General features: G+C 40.8%; 1 protein-coding gene across 4 annotated transcripts in view; it reads left to right on the top strand.

Annotated features, from left to right (window-relative positions):
* Positions 1–20,109, top strand: part of SATB2 (SATB homeobox 2) — a 165,690-nt gene extending 145,581 nt beyond the window's left edge. For 3 of the 4 annotated variants that reach the window (XM_074967856.1, XM_074967855.1, XM_074967857.1), the window contains one exon: positions 19,335–20,108. In XM_074967856.1, coding sequence (XP_074823957.1) covers positions 19,335–19,790 — 456 coding nt within the window. In that variant the 3' untranslated portion in view covers positions 19,791–20,108. Of the gene's footprint in view, positions 1–19,334 lie in introns of all 4 variants that reach the window. The other variant, XM_074967861.1, reaches the window with a different exon arrangement.
* The last annotated feature ends 337 nt before the right edge of the window (positions 20,110–20,446 follow it).

Below are 20,446 nucleotides of genomic sequence, written 5' to 3'. Positions count from 1 at the left end.
GCTGTAGAACAACAAAGGCTACGTTATAAACCCAGATCAAACACATGACTTTAATAAAACACTTTAAAAATAATTAGTTAATTTATTTAGAAAGCTGAAAGTCTCCATTTCTGATCATTCTTATCGTCCTTAAAAGGAAGTACGTGCCCAACTTCTGCCTCTTTTCAAACGCTTTCCCCCCCTTCCTCATGTTTTGAATTATAAGCTTGTGTGTGTATATATAAATGTGGCCTCTCTCTCTCTCTCTGTGAGAGTGTGTGTGTGTGTGTGTGTGTGTGTAGAAATATTATGTAGCCTGTGTGTATAGATATGTGTATATGTATAAATATAATGTGACCTACATTTTTGAAAGTAACTATCGATATGGAGTTCCTCAGTTTTGGGGTTTTGAGACACCTCCTGACTTTCAGGACAAGCTGAACACCCACCTTCCAATAAAAACCCAAACCTCTACAAGGTATCTCAGATTGGGTACCCAAAAATGTGAGTATCCAAAATCACTTGCCATTTCTGGGAAAAGAGAAACAAAACACACACACAGTTTCACTCATTTGGCAAGAAAGATGTGGAAAATCTTCACATTTGTTTGGGTTTCATAGACATAGTTAAGACCAAAAGACAGCCCCCAGTTTCCAGTAGTTTATCGTGAATAACCCCAGGACGGTATCTTTGATAATTACCTTTGTACCCACATGGTAGAAAATCATGTTGACACCCATTGGGGTTTCTGGTTGTGGCTGTCTCTGTTTTCTGCATTGGGTCTCTGCTTTTTCTTGTGTGTCTGCTTAATTAAGCCGTGCCCATATTATGTGTTTTTCCTGAATCCAGAGTTTAAGGGGCTAGTAGGAGGAGACAGAACTCCTTCATCCATGCCCCAAATTTCATTCACACTGTGGGGCATTCTGCAGAAGTAGTCTGAAATGGCACTAACTTAACTAGGTGATATAGCCACACAGCTGTCATTGATTTTATTGGGAGTTGGGTGGCTAAATCTCCTAGTTTGGTTTGGAAATTTCAACCTTCCTGACCTTGCTTCAGATGTAGAAAAATATGGCAGCCTGGTTGCCTTCATGCTTTCAGGAAAACCTGGTACCTATTTGCTACAGTTTTTCACTTTCAGATATTCAATATATTACAAAAATCCACTTTGTTAATATAGTGGAAATATGGCTGTAAAAGGGTATGAATTAGTTACTCTACTTCCTTTGCATTATGAGATACTACAGTTAGAAGAACTGTGAATCTATCCAATTGTATAAGAAAGAAGCTGACATGCTCAAATTCCAAGTTTTAATGCATCCCTTAAAAGATGTGTATGGACAGCCCTTCACTAGTTAAGTGCTAAGTTATTATTACTATTTATTATTTACTTCCTCGCCTATTTTCCTCGTACTGAAGAAGCAGGAAATATTTTTGTTTCATTTTGGAAGTGAAATAAATGTTTTCCCTGTGGCATTTGAAATTTTAATAATCCATAATAAATAAAATCATATCTAATAACATAACTGGTTTCACTTGGCACTGCGATCTTCTAGATGCATTGCAACTGTGGAAACATAAATAGTTACAGCCTTCGAAAGCCCAGTTCCTATTTGCTAAATATACTTGGCTTGCTTTAAATTCCTTTGTGTGCAGTCATTAATACAATCCTCTTTGACAGCATTTAATTAAAGTGCTTTTCTCTATTAAATTCATTAAAACTTTTTTTTACATACAACTGTTTCCCAGACACTGAATGTTAAGGACCTGTAGGCCTCTCTTTAAATAACTTCTGTCTCCTCATTTTAAATTGTTAATTAAATTTAACTTCAACTGTTTAAGATGGCTGGGAAAGGAAAGCCAGATTTCAGGATATGGTCCCGATCATGTCTGGGACTTTTTTTTTAATACATTTTTTCTGTGTAGCTATAGACTGTATATCATATTGTTTATGAACATTGCTGTACATTTAAGCCGGAGCAAAATAAAGAAATAACCTAAAGAACTAATTTTCATTCCAGTTTTAAAATTTGCATATTTTTAGTACACTTCCTTAGCCTGAGAGCATTTGCATGGGCGGGAGGGGAGGAGAAGGGAGGGAGTAGTTCAGTATTAATAGATTATTGACAGTTTAATGTCTTGGCACCTAGACAGCCCATAAGGTATAATAAACAGGAAGCTGTCTGATGTGAGAGCAGTCAATAGCATATTCAATCAGAACCTTTCAGTTAATTGCTGGTTGACCTCAGAGATTTCCTGTAGGAAGTACTGTCTTTACCTTAGAACTAGAAGAACCAATATGGTTTTCAGATTTTAATCTCATGATCCTTTTTCGTACATTGGCTTGGACAATGGGTTTTTTGCATTGCTCCAATATGGGGCATTGGAACTATACTAATAATTTTCTTTTTCCTGAAGCTTTTTGAACAGTGTTTTGCACGCTTAGGACCCTTTTGAGTATGCTCTTCTGTAGCCGGGTATTGCAGATGCGAGAAAGGTTCTGTTATTACAAGATTGGTCATTAAGGGGCTTAGGGCTAGATCCTGCATTCCTCACTCAGGCAAAACTCCCATTGACTTCAGTGGAAACATTTCATGAGTTAATAAGGAGTAAGGATACAGAATTGGACCTTTCATTTAGTTGATAAGCAAGGTAAAGTAGCCGTCTGGGATCAAGAGAGTTAAAGAAAACAGAGTCTAACCAGGGTCGGATTTCTTCAAAGCACATTACATAAATTAGGCATTGTTCTGGTACCTCTGTATATGAGCATATTAAAAATAATTGGCCAGCCTTTCCTAGGTGCTAAGCACCACAGCTCCCAATGATTTCATTAAAACGTCACTCAGCGCCTCTCAGAATCATACCCCATGTGTTTTACAGGTGAGCATTGAACACTGATTTGTGTGCTGGTCTTTACAAGTGCAAAACGGGTCTTGGTTTGTATTTAGTTTCTCTAATTTCTGTACTTAGCTTCTCTAATTTTTTTCGACTGTGTATCTTGATAAGATCTAGATAAGCTACAAAGGCAGGCAGGCAGGAAGCAAGCCACAAGGGCATTTTCTGACCCTGACGAACTGTAAACCATCTGCTCATTTGGGGAGGAAGGCTGCGTGGAAAATTCGGTTGGAAGCTCTGCAGTGGTTTTTTCTCCAACTCTCGACTTCCAAAGTGTGTGCGTTCCTCATGTGAGATCGCATGTAAGTGAACGGCTGCAGTCCTGGTTTGAGGCAAACTGGTTTGGGTCTCTTCAGGACAATGACTACTCTAGTCTCCCCTGGAAGCTTTTGTAGCAGGGCCAGGTTAATTTACATTTCATTCAATCAAGAGACTTTTTTTGTCTCTAGATCTTGCTTTGATTATGTTTTTAGCCACTTATGCACTTCAAGCTTTTCCTTTGCTGAGAGGAGTACTATTGTTTTTAAACTATAATTTTCCCTTGGTTTTGATTCATTCCTTTGGCTGGCTTCTTTGCCCATTTGCTTAGCGAAAACCTCTTGATGCCACTCTAGAGGCCGGATTCTGTTCTCACACTGGCTTTACACTAGTGAAACACCACTGATTTAAGAGGAGTTACTCCTGATTTACCCTGGTGTAAGTGAGATCAGAATTAGGACCTATATCTCTCTATAGCAGGGCTTTCTTGGGTGCTGCCTATAAATGCCTGGGTTGCTTAAAGCAGAACAAGTTTGTAAATTTCCTGGTTTCAGGCTTATAGGAGGGGTAAGGAAGAATGATGGAAGAAGATGAGCCCCTTTCCTGGAGTGTTAGAACTGATTATAGTAGTTTTGATTTATGCTCGAACTGTTTTTGGTGGGCGAGGGAACAAAATCATGGTGAAATGCCACAGAGCCAGTGTACAGGTTGCAAGATACATGCTTTACCCTTGGGCAAGTAACAGCAACATATATGCATTTAACTCTGAGAAGCTGCTGGTCTGAAGATGTTTTAAGTAACTTCCTAGTTTCATCAGTACTTCTAAGCGAACTGATTATCAGTGCTGCATGGACTGAAGGATTCCCACATGGAAGACGTATATATTAAGTTCCTTTTATAAACGACATTATTTCTTATTCTTTTGGGTCAGTTCTTCCATTTGTGCAGGCACACAGCCCTTATGCATGTCAACAGGAGTTATAGGGGTAGCACAGTGGAAGACTAGATCCTCTTGCCATAAACTTCCATTTCTTGGTGGTACAAAATGATGTAAATAAAGGATCTTGCAATTATAGTGCAAATCTAAGGCTCCTCTTACAGGGATCTCTGCAAACCTCCGTTAAGCCTCACTGTATCCCTGTAATGTAGGTAAGATCACATGTAGTAAGTAAACTGGGGCACAGAATGGTCAGTTGTCTTCTCCAAACGAGTCAGTGACAGATCTGGACTAGAACTCGGAGGTCACGACTTCCAGTCGCTTGTTCAAACCATTAGTAATTTCTTAGATTATGAGGCCAGAAGGGAGCATTGTGATAATCTAGTCTGGCCTGCTACATGACACAAGCCTTCCCTGAATTAATTCCTGTTTGAAGGAATTAGTAGCTCCATTGTATAGGTTGGGAACAGAAGCCCACTGGTTAAGTGACGTGCCCAGGGAAGTCTGTGGGAGATCTGGGAATTGAACCCAAATGTCATGAGTCCCAGTTCAGTGCTTTAACCACAAGACTGTTGTCGTTGTACTTACATGCCTTTGAATACTTTACCTGCCTTTGCATCAGCCATCCACATCTACCCTGAATTGTTTCAATTTTTTAATCAAAAAGAATGAAGTGCATTTTATTTTTCAATTGCATTTGTGCCTAATTTTCTGAACAGAAAACATCTGTACTGCCAGTATTGCACAAGTGCAAACAATGTAGGAAACATTTCCTTACAGCTTGCAATTTACAACATCCGTCACCTACTATAGGAAAACTAGTACTGGTCATAATTAGTGTCCAGTGAAAAATGGCAATTGAAACAAGACTAGCAAAATCAGATAATCGTCCAGTGTTTTCAAGACTTCCACACCGTTTCAAGAGTGAAACGCAAAGACAAAGGATCTTTGTTATAATTCCCAAAAATCTACTGTCTTCTGTCTCATAGTCCCTGGAGAACTCACCACTTTGATCATTTGACTTTATTTACCCAATTTTAAGCTAAGGGTATAATAAAGCGTATTATGCCAGTTGTGTGTGTGGTAATGGTGGCTATTTTGCCTTTTGCCATGGCAGTTGATTATAATGTGGTGTTTAAGACTGGCATTCTAAAAAAAGGAATATTTCTACTTTTATGTGTTTGATTCACACAGTATAGTTTGCTCAAGTCCTGTTATTAAGTGCATTGGTGGTTACGTCTAGAAAGCAAAAACATGCTGAATAGTGTTTTATCAGCACGAATCTACTATTTTCACTAACCATAAGAGGCAGGTTTTTCTGACTTCTGAGTGTAAAAATTAACAGAACAGTTGGGTATTCTTGGAACCCCAAATAGCCATGGGTGAGGACTAAAACAGTTTGATGGGACAAATAATTACCCACCGGAATAAAATGTCTAATCCAAACATATCCTCCCTTTAAATAATTCAAAACCCTCTTCTTAATCTAAGTAGCTGGAAAACTGCATGATTATAGTGGCGCCATTTGTGCCACCATAGTTATGGGGTTTATAACTTGACCTTAAACTTTGCTCTCGGCTGGAATTTGGCAGGAAAGTTCTCCCTGCAGGCTAACGGCAAATCCTTTATGATGTTTAGGATAAAGAAGAAAATGCATGGAGTGGTAACTTTTTGAGATACAGAACGTACCAAAAATATGTCAAAAGTTTAGATGCATTTTTGGATGACTTTGACTGAAAAAGTGGCTCTGTTATTCAATATGATGGTTTTGCCAGCTTTCAATTAGGGATGGGCGAATTGCTTTGGATAAAATAAGAACCAACCCAAGTCTTTGCCAAAAACTTGAACCGCACCCTAACCAAATTCAGATGGAAGGACTCTAAGTACAGTAGTGCCCCAAAATGCCATCGCCCACCTCCAGCTAGGCAGGAAACATTGATCCTTCCTCTTGAAGGAGGTTCTGGCTCCAGCAATCCAAGCATTTCTCACCTTCAGACTTGACTATTGCAGCTCCCTCTCTCTGTGCTTGAGGGTGGATCGGCACAGACGCTACAGCTTATACAGAATGCAGCAGCTTGCCTCTTGAGCAGGAAAACATCCCCAGAACCACTCGACTCATGTTTTGCATTTTCTAGTGACTTCCTGTTAGCTTCTGGAGCCAGCTCAAAGCCTTCGTCTAGAATTGTTATGGCCCTCAATGAGATGGTGTCTGGATGCCTCTGAGGCAGCCTCTTCATTTGACACCTCCGCTTGCATTAGTTGGTAGTCAGTAGTGCCCAGAATGCAGCCCCCAAGAGCCAGAGATGGGCCATTCTCAGCGAAGGGCCCTTTATTGTGTAAGTCCTGCTGTACCAGAGATCAGAAGGAGCCCAAGCCTGACATTGGTGGCAATTTAGATGCTGTGATGATGGGCACCCCAAAGATACCTGAGACGGAGAGAAGAGAGCAGTGTTGCTCCCCTCCTGCAATTGCTTCTCGGTTCTTCTCTCCACTTTACGTGTAGGCTGTTCTCACAATATCTGCAATCTAATCGGAAGCAGGAAATGCCAGAAATCTTGATAGAAAGCTGTCACCTCAGAGGTTTCGAGGCCAAGTTCTCAGACTCAAGAGGCTTAGGTATTTAGAGTGTTCATCTATTGGGCTAGTCACTCCAGCTGGTGGCAAATGACCAGGTGTATCTCCATGTGCCACTGCACTTTAAGGATGACTCATTACTGGTGGCTGAGTAAGGCAGTATTTTCATCTTTAAATCCCTTCACAAGTTACAATAGGAAAAGGGGCTGCCTTCGCTGCACCAGGGAGCCATCAGAGCCCTGCTGGCTGAGACACGTGCAGAGAACAGAGCGCATCCACAAGCTGCAGTGGCCCCTGCCTCTGCCGCCCACTTTTTGGGCTGATTCCTTCACCCTCTTTCGAATGAGAGATTGTAGCCAACCTGTGCTACAACCCACATCCATAATCAGGCCTTTCTGCCATCAGAGACCCTGCAGCCTGGTTTTCACCAGCAGAAGCTGGAGTGAATCTGGCCTGTTTTCCACATAGTACGTATCCACATAGTAGGTATGTGACGGCTCCGCCTGTTGGGTAAACAATGTTGTTTATAAAATTCTCGTAGTGCAGCTAGATATTGGAGAGGAGTGTATTCTCTTTCACGTAAAACTACGATACAATAAACCTAAGGATCTGGCTTAAACCAGAAAGAGTTGGGAAATTCAGAGCTAATCCAGGGATCATCAGCTTGAGCTCATTTATGTTCGACTATAAAATCAGCTAATTCCCATGCACTGCACAGCAATGAAAGTTTTCTCTGTGTTTTTGTGTGAAGAGCTTAGTTAGTGTTCCAGAGGAAAAGTCACCCCTTCCAGACACCCATGAATTACTTAGCGTGTTCAGGGTTGTAATTTTTTAAAACATTATACTGGCAAAATAGTAACTGTTGTGCAGCCACGTGCTGTCTATTAACCTAGATCAGGAAGGGGAAATAAGCCACGCATTATTGGAAAATAAGGTCATGATTGTGGTAAAGTAATGGCAGAAATTTTTCTCTTTTTTAAGACTGATTTGTAAACATTCTTCAAACAACTGTGAAGACAGTAATTCTATGTTTTAAAAAAATTCCCATGCCCAGATGTTTTTTATAGTAACCATAGACCTGTCCAAATGTTATCTGGTCATCCCCAGTTGTCACTGTGAGTCATATCACACATGTAGCCTCTTAGCAGCACAGTGTAATCAGGCTGCAATTTATATTTTATCTCCAGTGATGATAGCTTTTAAAAATGTTTTGTGGTGTATTTGCTCTTTGATGCATGCTAAGCCCCTATTAGCATTAATGGGAGCAATGTGTGCTAGGAGGGGAGAGTATACCTTTCTTTTTTTTTTAAGTCAACGAGATTAATTGAATTTTACTAACACTTTACACTTATCACTTCTGATGTGATGGCAAATGCAGTACACTACTGGACTTTTTTCCAACTCATAGTTTTTTAAGGGGGATGGAACAGTTCACTCCTTTGTCTCCCTTATCTATAAATGCAATTAAAGTTTGTTGCTGCTCTAATAAAAAAAAAAATTAAGAATACCACAACAGTCCTTCATTTCTTGTCTTCGGGAACCTGTTGGGTGCACAATGATTGCAGGATCGATCCCTTGTTTCAGAAGCTCGGTGTTTGTTCTGTCTCTTGCCCTTTTTTTCGATCACTGTTTATTTCTTGCCCTTAAGCAACATGACTGCCATAAAGCAAAAGGAAGCATATGGAATGTATGCTGGGAAGCTGTTGAAATGAATTGCACTCAACGAGTTCCTCATTCCCATTTAGAAACTGGGCTTGTACTTGAGTTTGGGTTCCTTGCGGAGCCCATTTTTCCCTGTCCACCTAACTCAGAGAATTAATATGTTGCAGATGAAAAGTGATATGGAAGGGCTGTGTGGCCATGTTATTTATTTATTTTTCAAATTAGCTGCTGTCTCTTTGCAGCTGCAAAGAAGAATTAGGGCTGTTGGTTTAAAGATCATTTTAACCAACTAACCCATAAAGATTTATTTGGGCCCTGATAGAAGGAGTTGCATTATATATCACAAATTGTACGATTATCTTTGGTGCTGATGTTTACTCTTGTGAAGCAATTATTAAACTGCATTTAAAAAAAAAACCCACGAGAAATGCCACTAGCATTTTGGTTATAATATTAAAGGAAGCTCAGACTAAAACTAGATGAAAGTGAACATATATATCCATGTCAGACTTCCTACCATTTTGCACGCTCATATTGATTTCTTTTGACATGGTCTTCTTTTATTGAACACCACTTTTTTTTTAAAATCCCTTACCCATAACAGTACCTGCTAGGAGCAATTGTAAAAGGAAACCAAAGTATATTAAACCTGCCTGAAGTCAAAATGTAATCTAACACCTGTAGTCTGCAATTTGTCATCACTTCATAGATACTTTTTTTTTTTTTAATAACAGTTTGGATTTTCCTGACTTTTGACCTTAGGATACTGTATAATCCAAGAAAAGCAACGGAACTAAACCACAGCCTTTAACACTGCTTTATGGTGTCAAGATGTAAAATAACAGACACGTGAATGAACTCAAAGAAAATACTTCATTTGGGGCTGTAACTAGGGCTGCAATATTTATCTAAATAAGTACACTTTGCAAGAGCAAAAAAAAAAAAAAATCTCACCCCACTACTTTAAAAGGAAAAATGAACACAGGTACAAATTGTAACTTCTATTACAGTTTCTCATGCAGACATTCCTAGAAGCCTGTAAAGTGTCTCAGCTCAGGAATTCTGTCTAATTAATGCTTTTTGCCAGTGTGACCCGACTGGAAATCCTGTTTGTGTGTAGTTTTGTTTACTGCAGTGTCTTGTTCTGGTCTATTCTTGTACAATACAATGTTTTAAGCTAACTCTTCGCAGTCTGTGGGCAAGATATGTAAATACAGAGCTGTGTGTGTATACATCTGTATGTGTCTCCAATGGATTAATGTAACATAGCTAGATACTACATCTTCCTTGGCATGACTTTTGGCTGGCTGGTTATAGTAAATGCTAGCATGCTAAGGGTTAATCCAAGTCTTGGGGAGTGGGATACCCTGCTTGTGAGGTGTGAGGGTAAGTAGCCACTGACGGAGCAGCATGGGAACCCTTTGATTGCAAAGTTAAGTCTTGCAAATGGTGATGGAGTCTAATCCAAAACCCACAGAACTCAATGGGAGTCTTTCCATTGACTTCAGTGAACTTTGGATCAGGGCCAAGGAAAGTAACTGTTCTGAAGTGGATGCTTAGTGTGTTAAGTTGTGAATTGAAAGTCCCATGAAGGACCTGGTCCTGCTCTCAGTGAAGTTGGTGACAAATCCCACTGACTTTAATGGGAGTAAGATCCGGCCCAAATGTCTGTAATGGATGCAGTATGTAACTGGTCTAAGTGTGTGTGTTCCACTGTTTTGTAAAGCTCTGGTAATCTCTTGTATCTCTCTAGCATTAGGGTTTCATGGGCCCAAGTAGACTAAAATTCCCCATAATCGGCATCGTAAGAGTTCTTGATGCAACTACAATTTTTGGTTGTCTAGGATGGTATGATAAATTCCGGGTGCGGGTTGTTTCCTGGCCCAGGGAGTGTTAGGGCTCTTGCCAACGGGGGTAGTCTTTCCTCTCAGAAAAGAGAAAGCAAGATCCAATGAATCTTTGCTACCTCCGACTTAATGTTACAGTAGCTTTATGGGAACTTATACTGCCCACGGTAAGCCATCCTCAGAGCCTCCAGCTGCTCTGAGTCACTTTTGGCAATATAATCCCTGCAGAGAGAGAGCCTGTACTTAGGAAGTTTACTGTCTTCTCTTTTGGGAAGGTAATCTTATGGCATAGTGACAGGGATGGCGATGAAGATGAGGGGGGGACACCTTATAATAACTTCAACAGTTTCTGAGAGAATGTGTTAGAAGTAATGATCTCACAGACGAATTCTCTTTGCTAAGAAGGAAATAATTGAACCACATTGTAAAACAAAGAATTTGGAGTTTTGATGACACAAATCATGTAGAAATGTGGTTCCTGTTTCTAATCAGTTGTGACAGTTATATAGGCAACAAAACCTGTTTTTCACAAAGTAAGCTTTGTTAACCTTTAGCTAGCTGGCAGACATTCAATGCACAATGCAACACATACATATATTTATTCAATTGTCTTATTGGGGGGTGGGAGAGTACATGTTCCCTTAATGAGGGGCCATGTTGTCATCTTTAGCTCTAGATGGGGAGAGAGTGGGGTGGAAATGAATGTCAATGAGGTAATGAATCTAGACAAAATTGAATTCTGTGCTGATGGAGAACTGTAGTTAAATGGACTTTGTCCAGTTTGGTTTGTTTCTATGGGACCTACATCTGGTAGTTTTCACCTGAAGCCTGTTTTCTCATCCAAGATCATCTTAATGGAGATGGGGAGCGGCTACCTGTAAAACAGAGCAGTGGCCCCTTCCTCCACCCCAATATTTCTTTGCTTTAGATTTTAAAAAGACCACAAAACCTTAGCTTATGACAAGTAATCCAGCTCACTCCCGTAATGATATACTACATTATATACTTTCCTAAACTTAATCATTCAATATCTTACTTCCTTCCCTGCAGGCATGTACCATTATATTTTACACATGGCTCCCAGCTGGTTTTCATTGTGGCCTTCAAAACATATTTCAATACTGTGCGATTTAAGACTAGTCACTCTATCTTTTTAAGTCAACTTCCATCGTATTAGCTTTTTGTACGTTTTCTGTCGGCGGTGGCTCATATATGAAAAGTGAATGTTTGTGTGTGTTTAGAGTACATGGGAATAAAGCTCTATTTCATACGGCATCTTTCGGACAACGTCCCTTCTAAAATGGCTTAGAGCGTAATGCTGCTTTTACAGCTCGAAAATTAAATCTATCGGACGGACAGAAAAGTAAGTCCTATGGGTAATGAGTGAGATATATATCTTCAAATTAGATTTGAAAGTAGGTGGAGAAGTAGTGAGGGGCAAGGAGACAGGAAGTCAGCTCCAGAGGCCAGAAGATGCAGAGAAGGAGGCTCTCACACAAACTCACCCACCATTGGTGTGTAGGGACAGAGGAGAGCCGTGCTAGAGGAGCAGGAGGAGAGTGGGGAAAGGAGACCTGTGAGACAAGCGTGGAGCAAGTCAGTGGAGAGTTTTAGAAACAAAGGGGGCAAACTTGAACTGAATCCTTCAGTGACTAGCAGGCCGCGGAGATGTCTAAGTAATGGGGAGCCATCATCATGCTCCTGGGACAGGGAAGAGAGGTGTGTGGGAACAGACTCTGTATAGTACGTGTGTGTCTCTTGCCACCAAGCAGATAACCAGTTTTATTCTGAAAAAATGTGTTTGCTGCATGTGTCGTTCTTCTCTGTACCCTCCCTCCACAGCTCAGCAGACACTTCATGCATATTCTTCTTTGACAGGTTACCGATTATCACTTGCTACCTGTACACGTGTGTAGACACACATGCACATACCCCATGCTTTAGCTATAAAGAGAATCTGCAGTGATGCTTCTATTCTGTAAGTGAGCCAGAACAGCATTAATCAAAAATACAAGAGTACATAATGTGGTATGCGGAACACCTATTAACGTCCATAGGAATTTTGCATGGAAATCAGAAAAATGGTGACCCTAAATTCTGGAACTGGAACTACCATAAACTATATAGTTTCCTTTGTGACGATGTAGTGTGCAGAACAGTAAATGAAATAATCGAACAGCAGAAATCGACTAGTGCATTTTATGAAGCTTGTCGAAAGGAGTTGTTTACAAAACATGAAGTTAATTCTCACTTAAATAAGAGAACTTGACCACTGGTCTGTTTCCCAGAGAAATACAAACTTCTGACTAATTCAAAATAGGTTAATAACCTATTTAATCAGGAGATACAAATAATAAACGGTTTTGTATTTGGAGGAATTGCAGAGTGTGTGTATCTGTATTTATATATGCAAATAATACCACTATAATGTGCTGTTAACACCAGTCTAAATTCAGAGTAATCCCACTGAAATCAATGGGGTTAATGTAGATTTACATTGGTGTAACTGAAAGTAGAATTAAGACTTTGTTGTTTAAGAAGATATTAATTCAGACAAAACTCAACCTTTTTCTAATATATTGTACTAATAAGCCATGGTCAGCATATTCCCTTCTGGGAAGGGTAGGAAGGTGGCTCCATCTCAGAAAGGGTTAAAAAAAATTACGTTGTATTTATCTTTCTTTTGCACAGCCCTCTCTTTGGTGATTTGATTGCTTTGAAGATGCTGTAGGCATCCCTTCGTTTTCTTCAAATTAAACCTTTTACTGCTGCTGATCCTGTACTGCTGAGTTTTTTTTCATCATTATATTTGATTGGAAGTCTTGTAACATTTTTCAGATGGATCACTTCTCGTGCTGTTTATTGAATGAAAAAAAAAAAGTCACTTCCAATTCCAACACGAACAAACTGAGTAACTCATACTCTTTCTGGATGCTTTTGTACCTACAATAGCGGATGACCAAGTTGTGATAAGCAATATTTCTTGACGCTTCTAGTATGCAGCTTTCTGAAGTTCATGCTGCCAGTTTGTTTATGTAGTTAAACGTGTTGCTGTTGACAGCTCTGTGTTTTAGAATGCCACGGTACACAACTATTGGAGACTCTTCAGGAATGGTCTGTGAGAGGACATATGCTGGGCCATACCATTATTATCTAAAAATATAATGAAAATGTCTTAAATCCATAGCAAAATATAATCCCCAAAGGAGACAGGCATAACTGAAACTGCAGCTTTTTCATTTTGATTGTCTTTTTTTTTTTCTAACTAATGCAACTTCGCTGATACTGCATGTGTTTGTATTTACAGAAATAGAACTCTGATCCATTGACACTGACTGTGTTCATTCAATGAACACTCCTCCCTGTAGATGGGTCCTGTCAGAACTGTACCAATCTGCATTTCACCAGTGCTGACATCTGCCTTTTAACTGTGGAGGGCAGCCCTGCCACGGGGCTGCCCTAGTGTTTTTATGCCTAATGCAATTAGGATGTTGAAGTACTGTAGTTCTCACTTTTCTGCTGATTCTAGCGTGCCACAATGGACCAGATGAGCTTTCTGTTATTTGAAAGTGGTGAAGCGAGAGTGCCAGGAACATTCATTTTAATTGGTCGACGTTATTTAGGCTTTACCACTACTTTATTGCTCAGTGCATTAGAGTTCTCCGTCACCAGCAGTTACTGTATCATTACAGATGTGATTTTTGCATCTTCTGGGCTGATTGTTCATATTTTTGTATGGATTTTTAATCTCTATACAGATTGTCTGTCTGTTCAAACAAACACACATATGAATGTGTGGGTAGAGTAGAACCAATCTAATTCAGCACCAGATTCTGCCTCCTTGAGTCATAGTGAGTAGCCTTAGTTGTCGAGTAGCCCAGTTGATTTCAGTGGGACAACTCATGGAGTAAAATGAGTAAAGGTAACGTAATCTTTCCCTAAATGTGAAAGTGCCAATCTCAACTCACTTTTCAGCAATAGTTCAATAGCAGCACATTGCTGTGAGGTGTCGTATTACTGAGACTGCATTACTTTTACTTTTATTAGTGTAGTCTGAAGAGTTATGATAAATAAAACATGACATTTGGCCAAAAAAAATGTGCCCACTGAAACCTTTATGAGAGTGGGTCTTTGTCCGGCTAGCTGGAAGAAAAGGGGCATTGCCCCTTAAAGGTCTCCCTTACAGCAAATGAGAAGAAGAGGAAAAGTTTACAGGGATGGGCAGGAAGTTGGGGCCAGTTTAGAAGAAGAACACTATGTTGCCTTTCCTACTGACCAGAAGAGTGGAGTGTATTTATACCCCATGTAGCCCAGTAAAGACCCTCTTTACCTGGATCGAGCTGGCAGTAGGGTGATTATAATGTTTCAACTTTCAGGGAAAGTGTGGGACCCTTAATGAATGGGGCAGGCAACCTAGTTGCAGATGATGTGGAAAAAGCTAAAGTACTCAATGCTTTTTTTGCCTCGGTCTTCACAGACAAGGTCAGCTCCTAGACTGCTGTCCTGGGCAACACAGTATGGGGAGGAGGTGAGCAGCCCTCTGTGGTGAAAGAACAGGTTAAGGACTATTTTGAAAAGATGGACATGCACAAGTCCATGGGTCCAGATCTAATGCATCCAAGGGTGCTGAGGGAATTGGCTGATGTGATTGCAGAGCTATTGGCCATTATCTTTGAAAACTCGTGGGATCAGGGGAGGTCCCGGACAATTGGAAAAAGGAAAATATAGTGCCTATCTTTTAAAAAAGGGAAGGAGGAGAACCCGGGGAACTATGGACCGGTCAGCCTCACCTCAATCCCTGGAAAAATCATGGAGCAGGTCCTCAAGGAAACCGTTTTGAAGCACTTGGAGGAGAGGAAAGTGATCAGGAACAGTCAACATGGATTCATCAGGGTCAAGTCATGCCTGACCAACCTGATTGCTTTCTATGATGAGATAACTGGCTCTGTGGATATGGGGAAAGCAGTGGATGTGATATATCTTAACTTTAGCAAAGCTTTTGATACGGTCAGCAAGTTAAAAAAGTATGGATTGGATGAATGGACTATATGGTAGATAGAAAACTGGCTAGATTGTCGGGCTCAATGGGTAGTGATCAATGACTCGACGTCTAGTTGGCAGCCGGTATTAAGCAGAGTGCCCCAGGGGTCGGTCCTGGGGCTGGTTTTGTTCAACATCTTTATTAACGATCTGGATGATGGGATAGATTGCATCCTCAGCAAGTTTGTGGATGACAGTAAGATGTGGGGGGAGAAGTAGATACGCTGGCAGGTAGGGATAGAATCCAGAGTGATCTAGACAAATTGGAGGATTGGGCCAAAAGAAATCTGATGAGGTTCAACAAGGAGAAGTGCAGAGTCCTGCACTTAGGATGGAAGAATCCCATGCACCACTACAGGCTGGGGACTGACTGGCTAAGCAGCAGTTCTGCAGAAAAGGGCCTGGGGGTTACAGTGGATGAGAAGCTGGATATGAGTCAGCAGTGTGCCCTTGTTGCCAAGAAGGCTAACGGTATATTGGGCTGCATTAGTAGGAGCATTGCCAGCAGATCTAGGGAAGTGATTATTCCCCTCTATTCAGCACTGGTGAGGCCACATCTGGAGTGTTGCATCTAGTTTTGGGCCCCCCACTACAGAAAGGATGTGGACAAATTGGAGAGAGTCCAGTGGAGGACAGTGAAAATGATCAGGGGGCTGGGGCACATGACTTACAAGGAGAGGCTGAGGGACTGGGCTTGTTTCGTCTGCAGAACAAAAGAGTGAGGGGGGATTTGATAGCAGCCTTCAACTACCTGAAGGGGAGGCGTTCCAAAGAAGATGGAGCTCGCTGTTCTCAGTGGTGGCAGATGACAGAACAAGAAGCAATGGTCTCAAGTTGCAGTGGGGAGGTCTAGGTTGGATATTAGGAAACACTATTTCACTAGGAGGGTGGTGAAGCACTGGAATGGGTTACCTAGGGAGGTGGTAGGATCTCCATCCCTAGAGGTTTTTAAGGCCGGGCTTGACAAAGCCCTGGCTGGGATGATTTAGTTGGTGTTGGTCCTGCTTTGAGCAGGGGGTTGGACTAGATGACCTCCTGAGGTCTCTTCCAACCCTAATCTTCTATGATTCTTCTATGTAGGCATATATTTGGCGGATGTCCAGTGCAGGTACTCAGTATGGAAGGGATACGGTTATCTGATAAAATGGATTGGAAAAGGATTTGAAGGAAATCATCCTTTATGGGAGCTGAGCAGGGGAACTTGGGGCTCCTATGTCTTGTCAGTGGGGAGCTGACCCCACTTCCTTCTTTTGGTCCCTTTAAGGGGGACTGAGGAAGAGGGTTTAGGGCACCTACATCTTGAACAGTAGGGAGACGACCCCCTCCTTCCTGCATTGTACAATTTGTTGCCGAGTACTCCCAGATATTATATGTGAATAAAGTTGTAGCCTAATTAAACCATATCTATGGCCTCGTGTCTTTCTTCTGGCATGGATGGACAATGAATAAAGGTCACTCTGATGCAGATACCTTAATATTTGTTTTCTTGTACGCTTGATTTGGCAATCCACAATGGATCCGTCTCTTCCAGTATTAGTTTGAATTAGCAAGGTTCTGCTCAGTGTGTGTGTATGTGCTATATCCTGGCTTTCTCAGGGAGAATAGCTACCTTTAATATACAATTCAGTCTGAGCCCTGAACAAGTTTCTATCATTTTAGTTCTTCTAAACCATTTGAATGTAGGGTTGATTTTAACAATACTGTACATGCAAGATGTTTTGAATATTTAAAGCAAAGACTTGAAGGATACTTTTCAAGTGGGGAAACAAGATTTCCTCTTATTTTGTGAAATATCAGGTCCATATTAAATTTGTTAGCTTGGTAGTTTTGAGTTCTGATCAGTATTTCCCTGCATTCTGAAGAAACCTCTGGACAAAGGCAGCCTTCAATCCTGTGGTGGTGGTTTTTTCTTTGTTTGTTTTTGTTTTTTTGTTTTGTTTTTTTTGCTTGCCAGTAATATCTCCTTTATGGACTTTGCTGTACAGAAAGCATCTGTAACTCCGATATAGTCCTAACAATTCAATGGAAGTTTTACCTGAGGTAATGGCTGAGTAAAGCCCTTTCTGAGTAATTATAAATGGCTGTTAGGATTCCATAGGAATTACAGATGCTTTCTTTAAACCTACCTCCAAAAAGTAGATATTATAATACTGGTGAAAACCCTTTAGAGGGTCAAAGACTGTGTTTGTCCAGAGGCTTCCTTAGAATGCAGGAAAATTAATTATTTGAACTCAAGGCTCCTAAGTTAAAAAAAAATTAATACAGACCTAGCGTAGTGAAACCTGCTCAAAGGACACCCTTCACAAGGCAACTTCTTATCTTCAGAGACTTTCCCAAGAGTATCCCCTAGCCCAGTGGTTCTCAAGCTTTTTTTTTTTTTCCCCACAGACTATTTGAAAATTGCTGAGGGTCTCGGCGGACCACTTCATGATCTCTCGAAATGTTGTTTGTACCATTAGCTAACTATTCTAAAGTGCTTTGGATAAAAGCGCAATACAAAAAAAAACTTAATAATAATTTTAAAAAATTTTGTTCTACAAATAAAAGCACACAATTCATATTTTAATATCAGTAGTCTTACCTTTCTAATGCGATGGATGTGCCCTTTCTCCCCAGCTGCAGCAGCCCCCGAGCTGGGGCTAGGAAGGAGGGGGGTCTCTCCCTGCTACAGCAGCCACAGAGCTGGGGCTGGGAAGGAGGGCCGTCTCTTCCCAGCAGCCACAGCCCTGGAGCTGGGGAAAGTCACCTCTTTCTTTGGCCGCTGCAGCCCCTCTTCTCACCCCACTGCCCCCTCTCACTTACCCCCTATTTCTCCCAAGACCACCACCTCACCTTACACGTGCATCTTCTCCAGGGTCCAGGCACCTAATTAGCAAAGCCACACCTGCGCGGCTCCACTGACTAGTTGGGTGGCCTTTCATTCTCTTGTGTGAGGCCACCCAGGCATGCACCTCAGAGGGAACTATCTGCGGACCACCTGCATGGAGCTCACGGACCACAGTTTGAGAACCTCTCCCCTAGCCATTCTGGTTACAACACTACCCCTCCTTCACTTCAAGGCCATCTCTTTTTAAGCAGCTGAAGTTTGTCTGTCCCTTGAGTGATAGGGACAAAACTCCAGCTGCCTAAAAAGAGAGGCAAGTGTTTAAGACAGTGATACTCAGACCTCAGTGATTCAGGAGCCAAATTAGCAATCATCATTACCCCCAATCTCTCTCTCTCTCTCTTTGTGTGTTTGTGTATATATGTGTATATATATATATATAAAATTCTCACAGCAAAATGACTGGCCAAGTATTATTAACCATCTGTAGTTGATAACATAATAACATAGTTAAAGCATCCTGATTGGTTAATAACTTAGATTGGTTAATAATGAAATCACAGTGTTTTAATATCATGTGCTGCAAAGAGCCTCCAGAGACCCATTAAAGCGTCACTTGTGGCTCGTGAGCCTCAGTCTGAGCATCACTGGGTTAAGACAAGTTTCACTACGTTTAAAAAAAGGAAAATATTGCCACATCTGTCTGAAAAATGTCATTATATAAGTCTTGGTCTAAAAGCAATTCTCATAGGTTTTGTTCCAAATCCTATTGTTTGTTATGCGGTAGCATGTAAACCAAGATCAAATCCTCTTGTGATAGGCACTGTACAAACACATACTGAGAGACAGTCTCTGTCCCAAAGACTTTACTATCTAAATAAGTGGGACAAAGAGTAAGAGGGGAAAGAGGGATACAAAAGGGTGAAGTGACTTGCCCAAGGTCACACAGACCATCTGTGGCAGAGGGGAATTTAATCTGCTGGGGGTAGAACCAAGCTATCCTGAATCCCAGTCGACTCCCATGTCCACTGGCCTACAATGACCCCCAACTTAATTTCTAGCTCTGGCCATTTTACTTGGGCTTTCATATTTTGTCCTTCGGTATCTGCATTTACGGTGCAGTTGCTTTGTGGAGAAGAAAGGGAATGGAGAATAAAATTTCACAAGTACGTCTGTATACTAAAGGGTAAAATAAAACCTCATGTAAATTCTGTCCAACTGCTGCATATATCAAGTGGCCTTTTTAACCAGAGGGCTGGCCACATTTTTGAATTGTGCAGAAAGTTCATTGAATATGTGTGTATGTTTAATTATATAGGTCCTGCATAGACAGCAGTCCCAGCCTGCAAAGGAAAACACACCTCCAAGAGAAGAGGTCCCACCCCCACCTGCTGAGGACAGTTGTGCCAAAAAGCCAAGATCCCGCACCAAGATATCCTTGGAAGCTTTAGGCATCCTTCAAAGTTTTATCCATGATGTAGGCCTGTATCCTGACCAGGAGGCCATTCACACTCTGTCTGCTCAGCTGGATCTGCCCAAACACACGATTATCAAATTCTTCCAGAACCAACGTTACCATGTAAAACACCATGGGAAGCTAAAAGAGCATTTGGGAACAGTGGTTGATGTGGCAGAGTACAAAGATGAGGAGCTGCTGACTGAGTCGGAGGAGAATGACAGTGAAGAAGGCTCCGAGGAAATGTACAAAGTGGAAACTGAAGAGGAAAATCCTGACAAAAGCAAGGCAACTCCTTCAGAAATTGACCAGAGATAATGTGAGCCCATGATACAGAAAGCAATACATTGATCCCAGGATTTTCTGTTTATTTGTATTAATTTGTTTTTTTTCTCTTTTTGCATTTTTTGTTGTTTATGTTGCACACGATCCATGTGCAAACTGAATGAATTCAGCATCATCCAATCAAACATCGCCTTGACACAGACACTTGAGTGTTACACTTTTACTTTTGACTGAGATAATAGTTGTAATCACATAGGATTATGCCTGTTTTAATCTTGCACTTATGAAAGGGACATCTAGCAAGTTAACAGGAAGAAAAAGACCTATGAAATCAATGAAGAAAAATTTACAGCTCTGTGTGTGTGTGTGTGTGTGTGTGTATGTGTGTGTGTGTGTATATATATATATATATATATATATATATATATATATAAAATTGCATGGGACAGAACTTTACAATCCGAAAGTATAGACTGTGAAATGAGTTCTTTAAAGATGAAACTTGTTTATGTATTAAAACCACTTCACAATGAGTTGCTTTGGCTTTTTGATAACTGCCGCCTGCTCTCAGGGTGTGGTGACTATTTTTGAATTCCTATTTATTTTCTATGTTTATCCCTGATTTTTTTTTTATTATTGTTATTATATGGCTTCCTATCTGGCAACTTGATGGGTAATTTTTGAGGTAT

This window comes from Natator depressus, chromosome 11, assembly GCF_965152275.1.
Source record: "Natator depressus isolate rNatDep1 chromosome 11, rNatDep2.hap1, whole genome shotgun sequence".
NCBI classification, from domain to species: domain Eukaryota; kingdom Metazoa; phylum Chordata; order Testudines; family Cheloniidae; genus Natator; species Natator depressus.
Note: the sequence above shows the minus strand (reverse complement) of the source record. Positions and strands in the feature narration are given on the sequence as shown.